The sequence below is a fragment of the Berghia stephanieae genome, chromosome 10, assembly GCF_034508935.2.
Source record: "Berghia stephanieae isolate SIO BIC M18660-M18661 chromosome 10, UCSD_Bste_1.3, whole genome shotgun sequence".
Classification (NCBI taxonomy): Eukaryota; Metazoa; Mollusca; class Gastropoda; order Nudibranchia; family Aeolidiidae; genus Berghia; species Berghia stephanieae.
Window position 1 is genome coordinate 42,073,754 of NC_088369.1, and position 25,000 is coordinate 42,098,753.

General features: G+C 38.6%; 1 protein-coding gene across 3 annotated transcripts in view; it reads right to left on the reverse strand.

Annotated features, from left to right (window-relative positions):
* Positions 1–25,000, reverse strand: part of LOC144981163 (uncharacterized) — a 457,713-nt gene that overhangs the window by 921 nt on the left and 431,792 nt on the right. For 2 of the 3 annotated variants that reach the window (XM_078929318.1, XM_078929319.1), the window contains 21 exons: positions 24,512–24,655; positions 23,403–23,697; positions 22,847–22,939; positions 22,318–22,443; positions 21,132–21,206; positions 20,491–20,562; positions 20,008–20,061; positions 18,825–19,113; positions 18,015–18,192; positions 17,337–17,541; positions 16,107–16,214; positions 15,127–15,328; positions 14,115–14,385; positions 12,918–13,080; positions 12,240–12,362; positions 9,101–10,277; positions 7,127–8,396; positions 5,686–5,946; positions 4,295–4,436; positions 3,498–3,628; positions 1,403–1,827 (listed from right to left, as the gene is read on the reverse strand). In XM_078929318.1, coding sequence (XP_078785444.1) covers positions 1,549–1,827; positions 3,498–3,628; positions 4,295–4,436; positions 5,686–5,946; positions 7,127–8,396; positions 9,101–10,277; positions 12,240–12,362; positions 12,918–13,080; positions 14,115–14,385; positions 15,127–15,328; positions 16,107–16,214; positions 17,337–17,541; positions 18,015–18,192; positions 18,825–19,113; positions 20,008–20,061; positions 20,491–20,562; positions 21,132–21,206; positions 22,318–22,443; positions 22,847–22,939; positions 23,403–23,697; positions 24,512–24,655 — 5,658 coding nt within the window. In that variant the 3' untranslated portion in view covers positions 1,403–1,548. Of the gene's footprint in view, positions 1,828–3,497; positions 3,629–4,294; positions 4,437–5,685; positions 5,947–7,126; positions 8,397–9,100; positions 10,278–12,239; positions 12,363–12,917; positions 13,081–14,114; positions 14,386–15,126; positions 15,329–16,106; positions 16,215–17,336; positions 17,542–18,014; positions 18,193–18,824; positions 19,114–20,007; positions 20,062–20,490; positions 20,563–21,131; positions 21,207–22,317; positions 22,444–22,846; positions 22,940–23,402; positions 23,698–24,511; positions 24,656–25,000 lie in introns of all 3 variants that reach the window. The other variant, XM_078929317.1, reaches the window with a different exon arrangement.

The window sequence follows — 25,000 nt, forward strand, 5'->3', positions numbered from 1 at the left end:
CATTCTAGATGTAAAATGAAAAGGACTTGAGGAAAAAGTAAGACATAGGGGAAAGGTTCAAATAGGAAACAGATGTAGATTCCAAGAGCACACTATCAGTGTACTTAGTTTGAGATCTCCTAAAAGTCTCACCCAGACACCAGCACAAGTCCCCACTAAGAAGAATACACTCAAATGTTTACAAATCATATGTTAAGAATAAAACAAAATAACAGCACATAACAGAGAGATGATTTACAAGTAAAAAATATATCATCTTCCAAAACTAACTTTGCATTTGACTGTTTTACTCCCAGTCAAGGACTCCGGCCAGGGTCAGGACAAAACTAAGTAATCCCATTCCAAGACAAAGACAGAAAGCAATTGGAAAACAGATACAGGGGGATAGAAGACACAGGAAGTACCTCCCTGCCCACTATGGGAGTCGGATGAAGTGGACCACAAAAAGTAACTACAGGATCAAATGATAATAAATACTAATTTTGAATTCTTTTGGGTGCAATGTAAGTAATTGTATAAAATCACACAATAACGAATTAAAAATTAACTTCGTTTCATATTTGTGGCTATTACTATTAAATTCAATTTTGAACATCTAGATAGCCCCGACTTAATACCGTTTTGAGACGACGGGTCACATATTATTTGTAACACCCATCGTGCCAATCGGGTAATAAGTGTAGGGAATGAATTAGACGGAAGACACGTGACTTGAAATCGAAAAAAGAATATCATTATGAATTAATTAGGAAAAAATTAAGATGTTTGAAATAATTTTAGAAGCATAAATCACTGGTCAGAAAAACAAAACAAAACCCTATTTATTTTAACTCAAAATTGATACCAGAGGCTTAAAATTCAATTTTTAGCTTCATTTTCAACCTGACATTATACCGTTTCGAGACATTTGGTTATAATTTAAAATGATAACCCCCCCCCCCCCCCCCCCCAAAAAACAAAAAAAAAAACAAAAACAAAAAAATACAACAAAAAAACAACAACAAACAAACAAAAAACAAAACATTATATAATGCGAATACGGCTGTTTTTGTGTCACAGGAAGAGTTGATTTTTTAGCACAACTAACGCAGTGAGTGGTCGCACAGTACAGTAGAGTACTTTGTGTTCCAGTTCAATCTAATCCATACTGCTGCTGCAAGCTTCACATCTTAGGCCATGGAACCAGAGTTATTTAACATGATTGTGAACAGTAACAATTTCTTGCTACCTTTTAAACACCACACACGCCCAATCTATTATTGCAACATATTTCCGCTGGACTTCTAACAGATCCAGCAATCAAATTAAATAATCACTGCTCGGTGGATTGATTGAGTAGAGAATAAAAACTGGATTCCAAACGGGTAACGGTCCGACTGCGCAACTGGCAAGCAAGCCGGATTCAAAACAGGTCCGTCTGCGCAACTGCAAGCCGGATTCAAAACAGGTCCGTCTGCGCAACTGCAAGCCGGATTCAAAACAGGTCCGTCTGCGCAACTGCAAGCAGGATTCAAAACAGGTCCGTCTGCGCAAGCGCAGTGATGAGTGCTAACTGATTTTGGCTCCGTCGTCTTTGATAACGGCCATGTTGGCGACAGCAATGTTGGCGGGAGTTGTGTTGTTGTTGCCACCGGCATCCTCCCCCTCCCCCACGTAAACGCCGCTCTCACAGCTGTCCACCCAGGACTGAGAGCGCTGCATGGCACTGCTGCTTCCCCCAGGGACCACTCCACGTAACATCTGGGAGGGTTCTTCCGACTGGTAGACTTTCACTCTGGGAAGCTTGCCCGTCAGAAGAAGATAGTGTCTCACTGTTGTTGCCGCAACCTAAAATTTACGAATGGAAAACAAAGAAAATGTATAAAATAAACATAGTAAATTAGTAAATAAAATTATATATTAAAAAACAGAGCATTTATATAGAGCAATATCCACTAAACGTGCTCAAAGCGCTTTACAAGGCGTCCCTGGGCAACAGCAACACTTAACATGTAGGACGGACATGACGTCTGTTAGGCGATATTACAATTTTTTCGGACAGAGACAACGCTGTTAACGGCCAGGTACTCATTTTATACCTGAGTACAGTGAGAGAATATGAGTAAAGAGCCTTTTCCAAGGGCTCAACTATGTGCCGAGCGAGGCTCGAACCCAGGAGCTTCCGGTCCGAAAGCGAGTGTCATACCACTAGACCACATAGCTGCATTTATCCATCCCCAGGGTTTTAAAATCATTTTTGAGTATCATTCAAATGGAAGACTGGAATAACCTAGGCGTCTGCTTTGTGCAGAGACTCAAAGTGAACAAAGGCGAGGTGAAAGGAGAATAGATTAGGCACCCTCCTGGAAAGACCATACAACGCTGCCCCTGAATACATCATCATCATCTTCATCATCACCACCACCACCATCATCATCATCATCATCATCATCATCATCATCATCATCATCATCATCATCATCATCATCATCATCATCATCATCATCATCATCATCATCATCATCATCATCATCATTGGCTTTTTCACCCTGGGTCAGTTTCCATCCCTCTCTATCTTGAGCTAACTTTTTTTTTTTTATCTCGTTCCAAATTCGCCATTGCAGAAACTCTTCGATCGTCCAAGCTAAAAAAAAAAAGGATTTGATTTGTCCGTCTGTGTTTCTGTAACGATTTGAAATTTACGGAAAGGGGTGTTAACCCTTCGGACAACCCCCAACCTGGAGGACCAGGTGAATCAAAAGGGGGAGTCACACACCATTAGTCGCTTTTTACTGTTACGATACGCTGGTTTGGCGTTGTGCATATTCTTGCACCTTCACTGTTGAGGGACCCCGGACACCTCACCACACGGGGGCTCTGCATACTTGATCTACCTATATTGCCATATTACGGAATAAATGAAGTGAACGTCACTCGCTTCTTTGTTACTGTTTTTAGACGACCAGCTAGGTGATTAGTTCTCACTTAAGTCCCTCTAACAGGCTATAAACGTTGACGGTCACAAGTTGTATTGTGTTGGTAAGATTGATCTGTCGGGTAGAACTGGTGATTATTTTACCTAAACTCACACCCCAATTAGTCGCAAATCTTGGGTAATCAACATCATATTCTAAAGCGCTTTACAACATTTAATTTTGCTATTGATTTTAATGAATATTAAAAAATGACTGACAAGTACTAGTCAATGACACAAATATTAACTCTGACCAACCAACCAATCAGCCAACAAACTACAATAGATAGAATGAAGATGACGTCACTCAGGTCTTTGTTATTGTTTTTTTGCCATCCGCGTTTATGAGTATTTCTCACTCTTAGTGGATATTGCGCTATATAAAAGCTCATTTTTTTTCATTTAAAAAATTTATTTCGGAGAAACATTTCATAAGGGTGTCCGCCATTGTTCCCATAGTATAGAGCCAGTTACTAAGTTACCATGCGTCATTACGAGGGAAGTGACGTCATGACTGTTGAAGCGTATAATTTAGAGGTCTTACCTGGCAAAGCAAACGTAAACACAACATGATGACAATGACGAGGGAAGATGTGGTGATAACTCTCTTGGACACATCGAGAAATGGAGTTACCTCTGATGATACAAGCTCTTCAATGTTGGAGAGGCTTAAATCTGGAATGCCAGAGAATAATAATAATAATAATAATAATAATAATAATAATAATAATAATAAAAATAATAATAATGATAATAATAATAATAATATAATAATAATAATAATAATAAATAATAATAATAATAATAATAATAATAATAATATAATAATAATAATAATAATAATAATAATATATAATAATAATAATAATAATAATAATAATAATAATAATAATAATAATAATAATAATAATAATAATAATAATAATAATAATAATAATAATAATAATAATAATATAATAAAAATAATAAAATGAAATAATAATATCAATAGTTCGAACATGACCATGATCATATCATATCATATCATATGCGGCTATGTGGTCTTGTGGTATGGCACTCGCTTTCTGATCGGAAGATCCTGGGTTGGAGCCTCGCGCTCGGCGCATAGTTGAGTCCTTGAAAAAGGCTCTTTACTCACATACTCTCACCGTACTCAGGTGTAAAATGAGTACCTGACCGTTAACAGCGTTGTCTTTGTCCGAAAAATTGTAATATCGCTTAACAGGCGTCATGTCCCGTCCTACATGATAAATGTTGCTGTTGACGAGAGATCCCTTGTAAAGCGTTTTGAGCACGTTCAGTGGATATTGCGCTATATAAAAGCTCACAAGCTCAACTTACCATGTAATGTTTGGGCCTGTAAGGGGAGGAAATTACAGCCGATGATTCTACCCCCAACTGGTTTGAATACACTGAGTTGTTCGCAGTGCTTCCCCTTGGATTCAAAGCACAGGCGCTGGAGGGACATGGTGAATGCTGAAGTCTGTAATAATAATAAAAATGATAATGATGATGATCGTGATGATGATGATGATAAGGATGATGATGATGATGATGATGATGATGATGATGATAAGGATGATGATGATGATGATGATGATGAAGACGACGACGACGACGATGATCAAGGATGATGATGATGATGATGATGATGATGATGATGATGATGATGATAAGGATGATGATGATGATGATAAGGATGATGATGATGACGATGATGATGATAATGATGATGATGATAAGGATGATGATGATGACGATGATGATGACAATGATGATGATGATAAGGATGATGATGATGATGATGATGATGACGATGCTGATGATAATGATGATGATGATGATGATGATGATGATGATGATGATGATGATGATGATAAGGAGCATACTATCATTGTATTTAGTTCGAGGTCACCTAAGAGTATCATCCACACGCAACCACAGGGTCCCACACTCAAAAGTTAACAAAATAGTATATTCAAAACAAAAACTATAAGGAAATGTTACACAAAAGAGAGATGATTTGCAAGGGGAAATAAGTCATCTCCTAAAACTAAACTATACGTTTTGATTGTTTCTTCCTCAGCCAAGGACTCCGACCAGAGCCGGGACAAGACCAAGTTATTTCATTCCAAGAAAAAGACAGAAATCAACCTTGAAAGGAAATATAGGGAAATAGAAGGCACAGCAACATTAATATCCCTGACCACCGAGCGTGATTTAAAAAAACGAAAAAAAGGTGGGGGGGGGGGGGGGGTGCAGCCTGGCTCAGCGGTACGGTCTTTGCTTCGTACCCAAAAGTACCGAGTTCGACTAACCGCCTCGTTGTGTGGCCTTGAGCAGGTCATCTCGCCCTAACTCACTTTGCGACGCTGACTGCCGCTGACGCCTGGGTTATTCCAGTGATCACTTGGAATAGACCCTAAAGACAAATTTCCCCTTGGGGATGAATAACCCTCTCCTTACCACCTACAACAAAATCGTCACATTTGTTACGATACAAATAGCATTTTTCTTATTCAGATTTATTTTGTACATTATAAACTTTGAAGAATGAACTTTGTTTAATCAATAAGAACTTAAATTTGTTTTGTAGAGAGATTGTTTGAGTTTTAAAGAATCATTTTTTTCTGCTAGGTACGCTTGCCATTTTGGGAAAATACTAAAAATGATCGGTAAGGAAAGAGTTAAAGGGGAATTTTATGTTTATTTTATTTATTATTATCCCATACCTGTGTGTTTATAGTAGAGAAAAACGCCTCCGTTAACGTGGCCACCTCCATGTCACACAACTGTCGTATTCTGGCCAGCTGTAAGGTCAGCTGCCTGGCCAGTGTATGGAGATATCGGCCACTAGTGTCCAGCTGCCATTGGATGTCCGACGTGGCCGATTGACTGCCGACCAGTGTCCTTAGATTGGACGGGACGAGCCAGAATTCTATGGCATACAGCATGATGGCAATGAAGATGATGGCTAGGAATGTGACGCTCGCCTGTCCATGGAGAAGACAGAGGGTTCAAACATTTATTGATATTGAAGTAGGAGTAGTGGTGATAGTAATGATGTTGTTATTGTAACATTAGTGGTGGTGGTGGTGGTTGTTGTGCTAGTAGTAGTAGTAGTAGTAGTAGTGGTAGTGGTAGTAGTAGTAGTAGTAGTAGTAGTAGTAAGTAGTAGTAGTAGTAGTAGTAGTAGTAGTAGTAGTAGTAGTATAGTAGTAGTAGTAGTAGTAGTAGTAGTAGTAGTAGTAGTATAGTAGATAGTAGTAAGTATAGTAGTAGTAGTAGTAGTAGTAGTAGTAGTAGTATAGTAGTAGTAGTAGTAGTAGTAGTAGTAGTAGTAGTAGTAGTAGTAGTATGTAGTAGTAGTAGTAGTAGTAGTAAGTAGTAGTAGTAGTAGTAGTAGTAGTAGTAGTTAGTAGTAGTAGTAGTAGTAGTAGTAGTAGTAAGTAGTAGTAGTAGTATAATAGAGAGTAGTAGTAGAGTAGTAGTAGTAGTTAGTAGTAGAGTAGTTAGTAGTAGTAGTAGTAGTAGTAGTATAGTAGTAGTAGTAGTAGTAGTAGTAGTAGTAGTAGTAGTAGTATAGTAGTATAGTAGTAGTAGTAGTAGTAGTTAGTAGTAGTAGTAGTAGTAGTAGTAGTAGTAGTGTAGTAGTAGTAGTAGTAGTAGTAGTAGTAGTAGTAGTAGTAGTAGTAGTAGATAGTGTAGTAGTAGTAGTAGTATAGTAGGTAGTAGTAGTAGTATAGAAGTAGTATATAGTAGTAGTAGTAGTAGTAGTAGTAGTAGTATGTAGTAGTAGTAGAGTAAGATAGTAGAGTAGATGGTAGTGTTATAGTAATGAGAGAGAGAATAGAAAAGAATAGCGGTAATTGAAGAAGAGATAGAAGATAGAATGAAGAGAAGAAGAAGAAGAAGAAGAAGAAGAAGAAGAAGAAGAAGAAGAAGAAGAAGATGAAGAGAGAGATGATGATGATGACAATGATTATGATGATGATGATGATGATGATGATGATGATGATGATGATGATGATGATGATGAACAACAGCAACAACAACAAGATTAGGCAAAAGATGAGAAGTAGAAGGTGATGGAGCAGAGGTGCAAGAGGAGAAAGAAGAGTACGCGAAGAAGTTGAAAAATGGAGAGAAAGACCTTTATTTAGATCGACCAACCTGCCAGACGAGTTGTGAAAGGAAGAATCTCTTAGTGAATTCTTTGAGCTTTTCGAACCATCGAGTCAGGAAACACTTTCGGGCCCATTTGTCATCCGCCTGCGTCGTCTTCTCCTTCCAAATCTTTTGCAAAATGTCATCATTTTTCGGGTTGGGCAAAGGTTGCAAGAAAGTAATGTCCCGCTCCTTCTCAGTTCCGTACAGATGTTCTTTCCCATCGATATAAGTTCCCGCATTCTCCAAGGACCCGTCAAATGCAGGGAGATGGTAGGCAGTTTGGATTTCGAGGACTTGTTTACAAGCGTCGTCGGTTGGGATTCTATCGGCGTAACCATTTTTGGCGGCGTACAGTTGGTTGCTGGCCCAAGATATACGATACAGGCAAAGAACAACGTCTAAGGATATAAATACTACGATTAAGATGTATAAATATTTATCATTTTCACTGTTTCCACTGTCTTCACCAGTGTTTTCCTTAGAAGTGGAGGAGGTTTCATCGTTGTTGGAGTTTTCACGGGATGATGATGATAACGACGACGACGACGACGATGATGATGATGATGATGATGACTTTAAGGCCAACGAAGAGGATTTAGCAGATTCCCTGTCGTCGATGAGGTTCTGTGAAGAGTCGTGCGCTAGAATGCTGTCGATCTTCGTTATAATGTGAGGTGGTGATTCATGAGACTCTCTGAAATTACTTTTTGAGTTGGAGCTGGTATCTTTATCGTCATGTGCTTCAAATTCATTTTCGAAACCATATGGCATTGTTTCATCTTTTACTGAACCTTTTTTATTGTCATCAAACTGATCTACATTATTATCATCATTCATATCTACATCTTTATCGACTTCGACATAAGCGTCGCTGTTGGTATCATCGTCGCCATAATTATAGTCAACATCGTGTTTAACAATACCATCCTTAGATTCAGTTGTATCTTCTACAAACTCTTCTATAGAAGAATGAGTTGAATTATTAAAATCACTCGAAGGTTCCACATTGCCGCTCAGGCCAAAACCCTCGTCGTCTTCTATTTTATCAGCAACTTCAGCCTCTCGACGATATCGTCGTCCAGTTTTTGATGGCGATGATGTTGATGATGATGACGATGAATCGTTTTTTAATTCATGAGCTGGATCTAACACGGTCATTGTGTAGATATGTGGGTCAGTGTGGAATTCTGGGATTGCTGAAGACAGGTCAGGGGTTATGGCGGGAAAGGTCAAATCGACGGAAGACACAGAGGGTATTTGGACTTGCTTCAACCTGTTGGAATAGAAATGGAGTATTAGAAGATACAGCAACGTTTAACAAGTAGGACGAGACATGACACCTGTTAGGCGATATTACAATTGTTCTATTGACAGAGACAACACTGTTAACGGCCATGTACTCATTTTAAACCTGAGTACGATGAGAGACTGTGAGTAAAGAGTCTATTCCAAGGACTCAACTATGCGCCTAGCAAGGCTCGAATCCAGGACCTTCCGATCCGAAAGCGAGGAAAAGAGGAGAGAACATGGGAGTTTGAGAGGGAGAGCGAGACAGATGGAAGAGGGGGTCAGACAGAAAGAGAGAGAGAGAGAGAGAGAGAGAGAGAGAGAGAGAGAGAGAGAGAGAGAGAGAGAGGATCAGATAGGAGGGGAAAGAGAGAGATTAAGAGATAGACATGGAGAGATAAAGATAGAGAGAGAGTATGAGTGAGAGAGTGAGTGAGAGTGAGGGAAAATGAGAGATAGAGATAGATAGATAGATTGGGAGAGATAGATAGAGAGAGACAGTGAGAGAGATAGAGAGAGAGAGAGAGAGAGGAAGAGAGAGAGAGAGAGAGGAGAAGAGAGAGAGAGAGAGAGAGGAAGAGAGAGAGAGTGAGAGAGAGGGAGAGAGAGATGAATAGATAGAGAGAGAATGTGAGAGAGAGAGAGAAAGAGAAAGAGAGAGAGAGAGAGAGAGAGAGAGAGATAACTTACCTATGCACCATATTGTTTCTGGCAGCTAACAAGACACCAACTTTGTCGACCTCCAACCACGTAGCAAACTGCTTGACTTGAGTGGAAGACAGGAACTTCCTGTCCGGATCTTCTCCATCCTGAACCAGAAATATCTGCCTGGGAACCTTCAACCAATCGTTCAGCACCGATTTCTTCAAGAATTGAAAAAAATTGGACTCAAACCTGTCAATTATTGAATGAATTGTCTTGTTGCAATCCGATAAAAACTCAGAAATTTGGAACATGTACATTGACACATTCTGTCTTTGGATTTTGTTTGTAAGTCTGTGAAGCGTCCCGTTTTCCATGAACACATCTTCGACTTGTTTTTGTGTCGTTTCTTGGTAATCCTGAAGAAGTTTTTTATTTTCCGTTTCTAAGTGATTCATGCAAGCTTGACGCCTGCCTTCGAAAGCTTGAAAAAGTCTCATGCGTTCGTTATTTTCAAATTTTTCAATCTCGACCACGGATTTGTTGATCTGAAACTCCAATTCCTGAATGGAACTTTTTGGCTGAGAATAGTCTGCCACGGAAGATTTGTACGTTAAATATATAATCCCAGAAGTCAGGGTAAAGCTGAATATAAGGCAGTAACAAATGTACAACAAAATGAAAACATAAACAAACCATGTGGTTTTTGGTTTTTGTATGTAAACACTCGGAACGTGATTCTGTTTTTCCTTGTAGTTGTTCAAGGCAACCTTTTCAGTCTCATTTTCTGCCATAGACTGAGACAGATCGACTCTTCTAGCGAACCTGTTGATCACGTGATATGCAATGACAAGAATAAACAAAAGTATCAACACGAAAGATACGACGACGAGTAAAGGTTGCCAGATACTGTTGAAGTTATGTTCGTGATGACTTTCCGCTGAGGTGATCTTCTCCTCCCTTGCGATTTGGCTGCCTTCCGATCTAGCTTCTTCGACGCTAAGCGGGGCGTACATCGAAGACAGAACCATCCTGTGACTCGTGGTGGAGTCGTTGATCTGAAGCACGAAGATGTCGGGTAGATCGCTCATAGACGTTGAGAAATTGAACGTTATGGTGAATTGGGTTGGGCAGTCGATGAAGACGTCGAAATGCCCGGCACATCCGGTCATTAGTTGCGTATATATTTTAATGCTGACCACGCTTGGGCATTTGTTTTGCTCGCCTGTGGATATCGAAAAAAAGTATTGTGTTAGATTTGAGTTTCAAAGAAAATTTCCACTTAATTGATAAAAAAAAAATGTTATGTGATTTTAAAATATTTCAAGAGAAAAAAGAGAGAAGGGCGAATGTTAATATATTTAGGATATTCAAAGGAGTGTTTGAGGATGGAAGAGAGAGAGAGAGAGAGAGAGAGAGAGAGAGAGAGAGAGAGAGAGAGAGAGGGGGGGGGGGGGGGGGAGAGGGGATTTGGGAAATGCCAGACGGACGGTGGGATATTTGGCCGTATGCGACTTAAATTTGAATCTAATCAAATGGGTAATATGAAGAGGAAGGAAAAGAAGAAGAAGAAGAAGAAGAAGAAGAAGAAGAAGAAGAAGAAGAAGAAGAAGAAGAAGAAGAAGAAGAAGAAGAGAAGAAGAAGAAGAAGAAGAAGAAGAAGAAGAAGAAGAGAAGAAGAAGAAGAAGAAGAAGAAGAAGAAGAAGAAGAAGAAGAAGAAGAAGAAGAAGAAGAAGAAGAAGAAGAAGAAGAAGAAGAAGAAGAAGAAGAAGAAGAAGAAGAAGAAGAAGAAGAAGAAGAGAGAAGAAGAAGAAGAAGAAGAAGAAGAAGAAGGAAGAAGAAGAAGAAGAAGAAGAAGAAGAAGAAGAAGAAGAAGAGAAGAAGAAGAAGAAGAAGAAGAGAAGAAGAAGAAGAAGAAGAAGAAGAAGAAGAAGAAGAAGAAGAAGAAGAAGAAAGAAGAAGAGAAGAAGAAGAAGAAGAAGAAGAAGAAGAAGAAGAAGAAGAAGAAGAAGAAGAAGAAGAAGAAGAAGAAGAAGAAGAAGAAGAAGAAGAAGAAGAAGAAGAAGAAGAAGAAGAAGAAGAAGAAGAGAAGAAGAAGAAGAAGAGAAGAAGAAGAAGAAGAAGAAGAAGAAGAAGAAGAAGAAGAAGAAGAAGAAGAAGAAGAAGAAGAAGAAGAAGAAGAAGAAGAAGAAGAAGAAGAAGAAGAAGAAGAAGAAGAAGAAGAAGAAGAAGAAGAAGAAGAAGAAGAAGAAGAAGAAGAAGAAGAAGAAGAAGAAGAAGAAGAAGAAGAAGAAGAAGAAGAAGAAGAAGAAGAAGAAGAAGAAGAAGAAGAGAAGAAGAAGAAGAAGAAGAAGAAGAAGAAGAAGAAGAAGAAGAAGAAGAAGAAGAAGAAGAAGAAGAAGAAGAAGAAGAAGAAGAAGAAGAAGAAGAGAAGAAGAAGAAGAAGAAGAAGAAGAAGAAGAAGAAGAAGAAGAAGAAGAAGAAGAAGAAGAAGAAGAAGAAGAAGAAGAAGAAGAAGAAGAAGAAGAAGAAGAAGAAGAAGAAGAAGAAGAAGAAGAAGAAGAAGAAGAAGAAGAAGAAGAAGAAGAAGAAGAAGAAGAAGAAGAAAGAAGAAGAAGAAGAAGAAGAAGAAGAAGAAGAAGAAGAAGAAGAAGAAGAAGAAGAAGAAGAAGAAGAAGAAGAAGAAGAAAGAAGAAGAAGAAGAAGAAGAAGAAGAAGAAGAAGAAGAAGAAGAAGAAGAAGAAGAAGAAGAAGAAGAAGAAGAAGAAGAAGAAGAAGAAGAAGAAGAAGAAGAAGAAGAAGAAGAAAAGAAGAAGAAGAAGAAGAAGAAGAAGAAGAAGAAGAAGAAGAAGAAGAAGAAGAAGAAGAAGAAGAAGAAGAAGAAGAAGAAGAAGAAGAAGAAGAAGAAGAAGAAGAAGAAGGAGAAGGAGAAGAAGAAGAAGAAGAAGAAGAAGAAGAAGAAGAAGGAGAAGGAGAAGAAGAAGAAGAAGAAGAAGAAGAAGAAGGAGGAGGAGGAGAAGGAGAAGAAGATGAAGGAGGAGGAGGAGGAGGAGGAGGAGGAGGAGGAGGAGGAGGAAAAGGAGGATGAGAAGGAGGAGGAGGAAGTGGGTGAGGAGGAGACGAAAGAGGGAGGAGGAGGAGAAAGAGGACGACGAAGCCTTCTATCTACAAAATACAAATGTTTACCAGTTAAGACAATTCTCCACGTCTCTGTGACGTAATGCCATGTGACCTCCCCGTGAAGACTGTTGCCATTGAGGGTCCCCTTCACGTCCCTGCCTTGGAGGAACTGCAAGATGGACTGGCCCTCTATAGAGATATAGGATGGCAAATAAAGGGATGCTTAATGAGGAAAAACTTTTTAATATCAAAACAAGGCCTGTGAAAAGCCCTAAAGACAACAATGTAAATGTTGCTGCTCGGAGTTCGTAGAAACAAAAAAAACAAACAATACAATGTGAAATTGAATGTAGACTAAGCTTCAATTTAATATGCGAAAACCGATAAAATGGACGTTTCGGGTTTCCCCTTTATCAACACAGGATGAATGAAAGGGGAAACCCGAAACGTCCATTTTATCTGTTTTCGTATATTAAATTGAAGCTTACATTCAATTTCACCTTGTTATCTAACCAGAAAAACAGACATAAATCAACAACAAAAATATAATGAGTAAAGCACACATTTTCATAAAGATTAAAAATTGGTGTTCCTTGATGATTGGTCAAATAATATCTGCTCCGATTGGCCAATTTTATCAATTGATTCTGATACGATATTTTATATTTAACAGCACAAAAGTACGAGAGCTCATAAAATATGATTAACTATCTTTGGTTGGACGGAACTATTTTGTTTAATTACCTCTAATAAAGAGTTTGACAAATGGCTGCTTGTTCCTTCGGTACATTTGGTAAGCGTAGCCAGGGTGTTTCTTGCTGTCCATGCCAGGCCTAAGGGGCTGATAGCCCATCTTGGCTTCCACGGGCAAGAAATCAGAACTATGCATTGTCTGGTTTGGGAAAATCTGGTGGGGTAAGTAGAAAGGTCAGGGTTTAAACCAAATTAGTGCTATGTCTATAAATAGTTCGAAGTTGACGTCACTCAGGTCTTTGTTATTGTTTTTTGCCATCCGCGTTTATGAGTAATGCTCACTGAACTGTATTAACCTGACTATAAAAGTTCATGGTTACACAGATTTTTGTGTGTTGGCCTGTTATACTTCCGGATGGCAATGTTATGAGCTTCTTAGCCAAGCACATACTATCTATAGATAGCATGCGCTTGGCTAAGAAGATCACAACATTGCCATCCGGAAGTAGAACAGACCAACACACCAAATTATGGTGTAACCTTGAATGTTTATATGTATTATGGTTAATACAGTTTAGTGAGAATTACTCATAAACGCGGATGGCAAAAAAAATAAAAAAATAATAAAGACCCGAGTGACGTCAACTTCATTCTATCTATAGTTGTCCCTTCTTCCGTGTACAAATGTGACCTACCGTCTATAAAAGGTATCAGGTCAGAATGATTTAAATGAAAAATAACCAATTTAATTTATAGCCAATCTATAAGAGTCTGGTTGGGTTTATATGTCTATCTTATTGAGGAGAATGAATATAATACCTTAGAATGATAAATACCACGATCAGTTTAGCTTTATTTTGACATCTTAGCATCTGGGATTCAGTCGGATATAATACCGCTTTGAAACAATGGGTCACAAATAATAAATCAGCTTTTATATAAATGAGCTTTTATATAGCGCATAATATCCACTACATGTGCTCAAAGCGCTTTACAAGGGGTCCCTGGTCAACAGCAACAGTTAACATTTAGGACTGGACATGACGCCTGTTAGGCAGTGTTACGTTTTTTTTTTTCGGACAGAAACCAGGTACTCATTTTTCACCTGAGTAAAGAGCCTTCTCCAAGGACTCAACTATGAGCCGAGTGAGGAGGCTTGAACCTAGGACCTTCTGATCCGAAAGCGAGTGTCATAGTCATACCACAAGACCACATAGCAGCCGCAAATGTTTAAAGTTTTGAACATACCCTGGACATGTTTTTGTAGCACCCATCTTTGAACCACGTAAAGGAGCTGTACTGGAAAGGTCTTTCCAGCTGAATGTACGATGTCTGCCCCAAGGCATCGTACTGGAAATCCTTCCTCTGGTCAAGCTCCTCGCGCGTCTTGAAGCGCCGGATGGTGTACGGTTTCATGTGGCTCTGTCTGAAGGGACGTAACTCTCGATGGTCGCCAACCAGCAGTATCTCGTCTTCTATCGGCATCCCCGTGTCGTGCAACGTGTTCAGGAAGTCGAATCTGATTGGATAATAATATAATTCAAAACATAAAACAAGCCAGTCAAAACGAAGATCAGGGAATACTTTGTATAGTGATGAAAAAATAGAAGAAAATATAAGAAACATTCTGAGAAGACCAGAAAATATGTGAAATTTTAATACATGATACGTGACGTCCTAAAAAAAAATAATAGACTTAAGCAAAATCCTAACCCCTGTATCGACTTGTACATATGCAGGTCTGACATCCGAACCCGCTTATGGGCCTAGTTTAATATTGTTGTAATGGATAATGTTTTGCGTCATTTTTGTTGTTGTTGATATTTTCATTACAACAATGAGCCTACAATGATTTGGGTTATCAAATAAAAAGTGAGATTTTATATAGCGCAATATCCACCAAACATGCTCAAACCGGTTTACAAGGGGTCCTTGGCCAACGGCAACATTTAACATGTAAGACGGGACATGATTCTTGTTAGGCGATATTACAATTTTTTTTCGGAAAGAGACAACCCTGTTAACGGCCAGTTACTCATTCTATACCTAAGTACAGTGAGAGAATAATATGAGTAAACAGCCTTCTCCAAGGACTCAACTATGCGCTGAGCAAGCGAGGCTCGAACCCAGGACCTTCCGATCCGAAAGCAAGTGCCATACCACAAGACCACATAGCCGCAGGCAGGCCTGCCAATAAGTGCACATCGCTCTGAACCAACCCGACAACACATCATTTTTGAGGCATTTTCAGCCAACAAACCTGGACATTTTCCGTTGATGTTGCTTCCTGGAGTTGAGGCCCACCACAAAGGAGGTTCCAGACGAATTGTAGTTGAGGGAAGGAATGTGTACGACGTAGCTCAGCTTGTAAAGGTATTGGGGTGGCTGGTACCTCAGATGACAGGAAAACTGGTGCTCCATCGAGTCGAAGTTTGGGAAAAGGGAAAAAATGTTGATTTCACCTGAAAAAATGAAAATTGGAATTTTAAAATTATTTCTTTTTGTATATTATTGAGTTTTTTAATTGAGTTTTTAATAGCGCAATATCTACTATACGTGCTCAAAGCGTTTTACAAAGGGTCCCTGGCCACTAGCAACATGTATCATGTAGGACGGGACATGACGCCGATATTACAATTTTTTTCTGACAGAGACAACGCTGTTTACGTCCAGGTACTCATTTTACACCTGAGTACGGTGAGAGAATGTGAGTAAAGAGCTTTCTCCAAGGGCTCAACTATGCGCCGAGCGAGGCTCGAACCCAGGACCTTCTGATCCGAAAGCTAGTGGCATACCACTAGACCACATATCCGCATATTAGATTGTTGGATTTCAAAAGTTTCTTCCCCACCAAAATAAATGAATATGAAAATGTGTGCATGAAAAAATGGAAGACAGTGCCTATTTGTATCTTTATATTACCCCAGTACTTGCTCCCTGGTTTGTCCCTTTAAGAGGTTCTTCCAAAATCTAAAAAAATGTAAAATAAAAAAAAAAATAATAAAGAAAGTAATCCTTTCAGAGCCATTAGGCCCCTTGGAGCCGTGCTTATCCCTGTTTCTATAGCATGAAACGGACAGCAGCAATTGCTTGCTAACCTTTGGATAGGACGGTAGTAGTCTATCAAAAAGTACTTTCCACCAGATCTAACAACAGACTCATCTAGTCAATCACTGCTGGGTGGACGGCGGGGGTGGGGGGGGGGGGGGGGGTGGGGTAAGGGGGAGTCAGAATTCTCACCTTTTGCACACTCCACTTCCGGCTTGGGGCATTGAACACTGTACGCCTTCTTACAGGCAGGGGAAGAGAAACACGAGATTCCACAACATCGGCTTTCATCTCCAAACACTGAAATCAATATTGTATCATGACGTAATGAATGAAGCATGGAACGTCGTTATATGTATAACGCATATGAAGACCACAGGGGGGAAACGATCAAAGTCACATTTTTCAGCTTTTGAGAAAATCAAAATCAAAGTTTGAAAACCCATTTGAAACGCCAAATGATAATATGAATTGAACTGAATATGAATTATTAAACGTATATATTTTGACCACAAGTCAGATGCATATAAAAAACAAGCTCTTGCTTGATTTTAATACCAAATTATTGTGACATTATAAAAGTAAATGTCTTTCGGACTTTGATCGATGTTCCCCTGTGGCCTTCGTATATGTAACCCACAGCGTCTATCTGGTATTTTGTCGGGAAAACTTGATGAAAAACAAAATATGAATGTCAAGAAGAAGTGATCAGAATAAGTAAAGAATTTATTATATTTAGGCCTAATATAGTTATTTATTTATGTATTCATTCAACTTTTTATTTATTCACTTATTTATTCATTCATTTATTTATCTTTTTAATTTTTCATATACTCATTTATACACTTATTTATAAATTATTTATTCATGTATTTATCTTTCTATTTTTCATATATTCATTTAATCATTTATTTATGAATTTATTTATTCATATATTTATCTTTCTAGTTTTTTTTCATGTATTCATATCATCACTTATTTATGAATTTATTTATTCGTGTATTTATCTTTCTATTTTTTCATATATTCATTTATTCAAACAAAAACATTTTTTCACAAACCTGACACCAAGGAACCAAAAACAAAATGCAAATCAGAGATTGTTTTTCACTGAACGCATAATATGAAACCAGTGAAATATATTTGTGACCCATCGTCTCAAAATGGTATTGTGTCGGAACGAACTACGTGCTTAAAAGCGGAATTTTGTTAAACTTGTCAAAAATTTAAATTGTTGGCATTAGTATCCAAAAATATGGTATCCATTCTCCTCAGTAAAACATACAAACTCAACACAAGTCTGATATTTCTGGCTATAAATTCAATTTTCAACATCTTAACCAGCCCGACTTAATACCGTTTTGAGGCGAAGGGTCACATTTACAGTCAATCACATTTCCAAACTAAATCTCTTGAACTTACTTCCCGCTGAAGAGTTTGGTTTACTACAGGTGGCGGAATTCAGGCATTGCTGGCAAACTCTGTTCTGGGTCTGGCACTCCCTGGAAGGGAACATGAACTCTTGGGTGGCTGGTCGGAGTCTCTGGAAGATCTTCCTCAGCATCGGCGTTTCGTCTTTACAGACGACGCTGTTTGGTCCATCGTTCAGAGGAGTCAGTTTGGAATTCTGGGTAAGGATTAAGAAAATGATACATTCATGTTATCATCTCTCAGACTACATAATATCAACAACGATTTATATAAAACGCTTACTAAAATCAAAGGAATCTAATTATTGGTAATTAACCCTCTCCTTACCAACAATAAGAAAATCATCATTTGTTACGATGCAACCAACAATTTTATCATCTTTTGCATCATAAAATTGAATGAGAATATTTTGTTATAGCTATAAAAACTTGACACTGTGTTGTAGCGAAAGGGCGTGATTTTCTTTTTTTTTTGTTGAGTAAAATATCAATCAGTAGACTAATATCAACGGAAGACACACTCCCTCAAAGAAACAAAGAAAAAAAACAACAACAAAAACAAAACAAAACAAACAAAGAAACAAAAAACAAAAAACAAACAAAAAACAAAAACAAAACAAACAAACAAACAAACAAAACAAACAGCAAACAAATTGTTCCCATGACCAACCATATATCGAGTGCAAGGCGCGTTGATGTCCCAGTCCAGGAACCGATCCCCGTCCTTCAGGTTGGGAGGGCAGGCTGGGATGTTGCTGTCTTTGGAGTCACAGCGAACAACCCTGGCCGCTGATGTTCTGTCTGGAGCGATTTCCAGCTGCAGGGCGTAGTAATCGGGAACAGGATGTCTGTATAGGATGAAGACAAACTTTTAAATTGCATTTATATACATTATGTTTCTCCACGCTAAATGTTATGTATGGTCCATGTTCCTATATGCATGTGAAACATGAACCATAACGAAGGGGATAGAAAGACAAATTGATGCCTTTGAGATGTGGGTATACCGAAGAATTCTGAGAGTACCATGGACCAGAAAAAACTCAAACATTCTGGTTCTTATTGATACAGGCCAAAGGTCCAGAAAACTGTTGGCAGAAGTTAAAATGAGAAAACTGACTTATTATGGACACATTCGGAGACACAACACCATCTAAAAATCAATGCTAGAAGGAAAAGTAGCTGGCAGAAAGGCACGGGGCAAACCAAGGAAGTCCTGGATAGGAAATGTGGAGGCAACAACTGACAAAAAAAATAATGGACTGCTCGGTAATGGCCCTTGAACGTGAAGAATGGCAATCCATGACATTCAACCTCTGTAGGGAGACGGAACTCCGGTAAGGTCAGATCCGCGCTTATCACCATGCTTCATGGCAAAAAACAATAACAAAGACCCGAGTGACGTCGAATTCATTCTATCTATAACAAAATAAAATGTTAAGTTGCAAAAGAAGAATTATCACCCTGGTCACGCACTCACCGACAGTAGTTGTTTTGGACATAAGCGTAAAAGTCTTTGGCCAGTTGGGTGGGTTCGGTCAGTCTGGTGAAGAGAATACTATCGTCCACTGCATCCACGTCGTGGTACTCGGGCACCAGGAACACCCCGGACACGGAGATGGAGATGGACACGCTGGACAGGCGATCCCAGACGAACTCCATCACCTGCTGGTTGTTGGTGATGTACATGGAGTTCTCCAGACGGTGCTGGTCGATCAGTCTCTCCAGGAAGACGTTTGGGGAGTGGCTCACGTGGACTTTGATTCCGTCTGAAAAATAAAATATTACTAAACATGAGCCATCACCTCAAAACGGTATTAACTCTCACCTTAAAATCCTTTTCAGTATTTTCCCATAATGGCAGATTACCCAGCATAAAAAAATGATTTTTTTTAAAACTCAAAAAAGCTCTATACAAAACAACTTTATGTTCTTATTAATCAAACAAATATCATTCTTCCTTGGAGAAGGCTCTTTACTCACATTCTCTCACTGTACTCAGGTGTAAAATGAGTACCCGGCCATTAACAGCGTTGTCTCTGTCCGGTAAAAAATTGTAATATCGCCTAACAGGCGTCATGTCCCGTCCTTAATGTTAAATGTTGCTGTTGGCCAGCGACCCCTTGTAGAGCGATCTGAGCACGTTTAGTGGATATGGCTCTATATAAAAGCTCATTTTAAAATATTTTTTAAAATTTTGGTCACAGATCAACGCAAGCATTTCTTTGGACGACACAATATTATGTACTAACGAAAGAGTGGAAATGGAGAGGCTTCGTATGGGAACAAAATAGACAATGGACTTTTCGGGTACAAACCCTTCGTCAGCACAACAATACACAAATTAACGTGGAAAACAAATAAAATAAAATGCAAAATAACTTGTATCATCTGTACTCAATGGTGGTTGCAGTATTCATACGAAGGGTTTGTACCCGAAACGTCCATTGTCTGTTTTGTTCCCATACGAAGCCTCTCCATTTTCACTCTTTCATTAGTATTTTACGATCCCCGGCTTCAGGCAGCCCTTACTGTTCTCTACAATATTATGTATGACGGATAGATTATAGCGTAAAACTTAAGCCAAACAATGCCACAAGCTAAATAAATGTTTCAACTAACTCTAAAAAAGAATAAAAGATATAGTTGAACTTTGAACTTACCGTCCGGTAAATATGATCTGTTCATGGGTAGGAATCCGGCAGGAAAGGACACATCTGTGGATGGAGGACATGAAAGATTTGAACATTTATTTAGTGTCAAGCCTTTCCTAACACAGCGAATTAATGACTTAAAATACTGCATGCACCTCTGATTCAGGTGCCTACGATAAGACTACTTTGTTATACGTCATTACCGCTATCATCATCATCATCACCATCATCATCATCACCATCATCATCATCATCATCATCATCATCATCACTATCAACATCATTATCATCATCACCATCATCATCATTATCATCACACTCATAATCATCATCATCATCATCATCATCATCATCATCAACATTATTATCATCTTTTTCAGCATCACAAACATCATCATCATCATCCTAGATCTAATACATTCTCAAAGTAGTATCACCAAAAAAAAAACCCCCACTGTGTTTGAAAATGTAATAAATTAAAATACAACTAACCAATACAAATGGTATCCCTCTTTGTGTTACAAGGTGCTGCCACGTACTGACTCTTCCCACAGATGGTACAAGCTGGAATGAAAACAAGAGGACACCATGGAGTTATAAAACTAGGAAATGTTAAAGGAAGATCATAGTACACGCGGGAATGAAAACAAGGTGACACCATAGAGTTATAAATCTAGGAAATGTTTAAGGAACATCATTGTACACGCTGGAATGAAAACAAGAGGACACCATAGAGTTATAAAACTAGGAAAAGTTCAAGGAACATCATTTTGCATTCACAATTTTTCATTTAGACATAAAATATATTTCACGTGTAGCTATATGCCATAAAGAGATTTTGCAAAAATAAATTTGAATGTCTATTGTAGTATAATATGAACATAGACACACATACACACATATTGATGTTATGTGTTTAGGCAAAAAAACCCTCATAACATCTGCCAGCCGGATACAACATAGTAGTAGTAGTAGTAGTAGTAGTAGTAGTAGTAGTAGTAGTAGTAGTAGTAGTAGTAGTAGTAGTAGTAGTAGTAGTAGTAGTAGTAGTAGGAAGCCTCGCAGTCCGACTGACGCTTGCTGAGAATTGTGTGATCAGTCATAGTCGTTGAGTTATTGAGAAGACAACTTACGTTTACAAACGGCATCATGTGACGAGGAACAGGAAGATGCCAAGTAATGTCCTGTAGGGCACTTGGAAGAACACGCTGTCAGATAAAAAACGTAAGGAAAAGAAAGGGATCGATAAAAGAACAAAAAAAAAGTAGGGCGATTACTGTGATTTAGTAAATTAACTAAGAATAGACGAGAAAGGAGTAAATTTTGGTCGTGAGAAGATAATTCAATAAAAATTGGTGTTGTCTGTGTTGATAATTGAGCGCAAAAGGGGGTCATGATGACATAGCTGATATATCACCCCCCCCCCCTCCACCATCACCCTCAACACTGCAAACGCCTACACAATCATCCTGAATACCGAAAAAGCCAACACCCTCATCCCCACAATATTGCCACCTAAATCATCACCTCCACCATCACCCTGAACACTGCAAACACCAACATCATCATCCTCCACAGCTACCACCACCATCTCCACCATCCATCACCATGAACACAAACAAAAGCCAACACCACCATCCTCCACAGCACCCTACCCATATCACTACCTTCATGATCACCCTGTACGCTGCAAAAGCCAACACACCATCATCTACACAAAACACCACTACCCACATCACCTCCTCCACCATCACCATAAACACTGAAAAAAAAAACACCCCAAAAAAAACAAAAAAAAAACAACACATCATCCTCCACAAAACACCACCACCCATATCACCACCATCACCATCACATTGAACATTTCAAAAACCAACACATCATTCTCCCCAGCACCAACACCAATATCGCCACCATCACCATCACATTGAACACTGCAAAAACAAACACAGCAAATTCCCCACCATCACCACCAACATCGCCACCTCCACCACCATCCCTGAATACCACAAAAGCTAAAACCATCATCCCCCAGAACATGTCCACCCATAACACCACAATCACCCTGAACACTGCAAAATCCAACACATCAAATTCCCCAACACCACCACCAACATCGCCACCTCCACCACCATCCCTGAATACCACAAAAGCTAAAACCATCATCCCCCAGAACATGTCCACCCATAACACCACAATCACTCTGAACACTGCAAAATCCAACACATCAAATTCCCCAACACCAACACCAAAATCGCCACTACCACCACTCCTGAAGACTTCAAACGTGAAAAAACTTCATCCCCTGCAATCACTCACCGCTACATTTCCAATCCTTGAAGAAGAATCCAGTCCTACACCTACAGTTGACATCCTGGCCCGTAGCCCGGTCACAGACCACACTAATCTTACAAGTATCAGGGTCGTTTCGGCATCTTTGAGCATCTGTTAAAAATAAATATTTTAAAAATTACAAAGATTACAAAAGCAGAGATTTTCCAATAAAAATTGGTGGATATTTAATTTTCAATTTTTGGCCTTCAATAAAGTCAATCCCATTGACAATAGAAACGGTTATGTATTCAGAAAGTTATCAAAATGAATATAAATAGATAATTAATTAGATTAATAAAAAGAAAAAATAAATAAATTGACAATAATAATATGTTAGCATATCGATTAATGAATAAACAAAAGTATACATAAATTATCACCAAAAAAAAAAAGAAAAGAAAAATAGATGAAGACACGAATAAATAATAAATAAATAGATCACCAAACAAATACAAAAATGAATAGAGTGATAAATAAATGAATAGATGACGAAAACAGGAACCGACAATCTCACCAAGTAATTGTAGTCTTGAAACTAATGTGAGGCTTGTGTGGTTCTTGGAAATCACAGTCAAGTCGGGAAAATCCGAAAACATTCGAACCAGACCTGGAAAAATGAAAAAAACATGAGATTTAACGATTAAATATACCTTTCTATTATCTCTTAACATTATAAAACTTGCTTTTTTAAAGGGTTAGATGGATGACAGCTTAAAATACTCGTTTACTATGTAATGACTTTCAATCCAATCAAATAATATTAACTCATCCAAAGTACCTAATTCTTCTTTATTGCATTTAAAGCTTGTGTCGTAACTTTCTCTACTTCAACAATATAATTTTGTAAAGGAAATATAAAGTTTTATGCAACTTTATATCTTTTGAATATTACCAAGTTATCCCATGCACACATTAAAAAAATTGTATTATAAAACTTATTTTTAAACATTTTAAAGTCCTTTAAAGTTATTAATGATTTAAATAGAATTGAGGAAAGGGATTAGATATGTTACTATATAAAGATAAGTTTTTGGGTAACAAAAAAAAAGAGTCTATAACAGAGTACTCACGTTCAGTTGATTTGGCGGGAAATGTAATATGTACAGTTGGTTTATTTTTTATTCTAGACACGCCTACAGCCACCGTCACGAAGATGATAAAGCTAAATGATAGGAAGGCAGCGAGGCGGAGGCGGGGCTTGGGCCATTTGATTGACAGTTCGGATGGAATTGATGATGGCGACGACGAGGACACAGTAATATTATCATCTTTTCGATCATGAAGGTCAAGGTCAAGGTCATCGTGGCTTAATGACGTAATATTATGTGGATGGATTTGGTTTGTGATCTCCATGGCAGAATCTCTCTGTAAGTACATGATCAAAATAAAAAAAAAACACATTCAAACAATGAATAATTGTCTATTTAACGTGGGGGGGGGGGGGGGGGGGGGGGAAGTGGCCGAGTGGTTAAGGCATTGCATTGTGGTCCGGAAGGTCCCGGGTTCGAGTTCCGCTTCAGGCGCTTTGTTTTTTATTTCCTTGAGCAAGATTATTCACTCCCAATTTGCTCACTTGGACAATATGGGTGATTCCTGTTAACATCAGACATCTTGTTTGATGAAATATCCATATTCCTTCAGGGAAGGCCTAGGCGACGATATCTTATGATGTCGTGGCGGAAGGGCATAATTTTTTTTATTATATAGAATTATTACGCCGTTTGTATAGAACCGGCGTCAACATATTTGTAGGTCTGATAACCGAATACGATCACGGGCTCATTTGATCATTGTTGCAATGGGGAATATACTTTTTGCGTTGGTTTGAGAGTATGTCAATGACAACAATAAGGCCATAACGAATACCCTTCAACAGTCGTAACGTCACTTCCCTCGTAATGACGCATGGTAACTTAGTAACTGGCTCTAAACTATCGGAACAATGGCGGACGCCCTTATGAAATATTTCTCCGACGAGCAAAAAAGCGTATCCAGAGGAGAAAAAAAAATCATTTTTAATCTGATTTTGTTTTGACGTTTACACATTCTGATCACAAGCCATATGAAAACTTCTAGCCAGCATGAAGAATAAAAAGTATAGATTTTCTTTGTTTAGAACCACGATGGCCGTCGTTGCTAGGCGACGTGATATCAGACTATGGAATTCAATCGTACTTACTTCTGCAACAGCTGTGTTGTTGTTGTTTTCTAGTGTGGAAAAGCTCACGTCGTCTTCTTTTTCACTCGCCAAAAAGGACGCGATGACGTCGTTATCCGTGACATATTTGACTGGTCTCTTCGTGTGGTCATCCTGTGAGTTATTCTGGATGACGAGAAAAAAAATAAAATATGACACATGAAAAGTCAATAACAATATGGCGGGGTGGAAAGAATTATAATAACATTTATATAGCGCATTTAAACTTGAGCTTTTATGTAGCGCAATATCCACTAACCGTACTCAAAGCGCTTTACAAGGGGTCCCTGACCAACAGCAGGACGTAACATGTAGAACGGAACATGACGCCTGTTAGGCGATATTACATTTTTTGTCCGAACAGAGACAACGCTGTTAACGGCCAGGTACTCATTTTACACCTGAGTACGGTGAGAGAATGTGAGTAAAGAGTCTTTTCCAAGGACTCAACTATGCGCCGAGCGAGGCTCG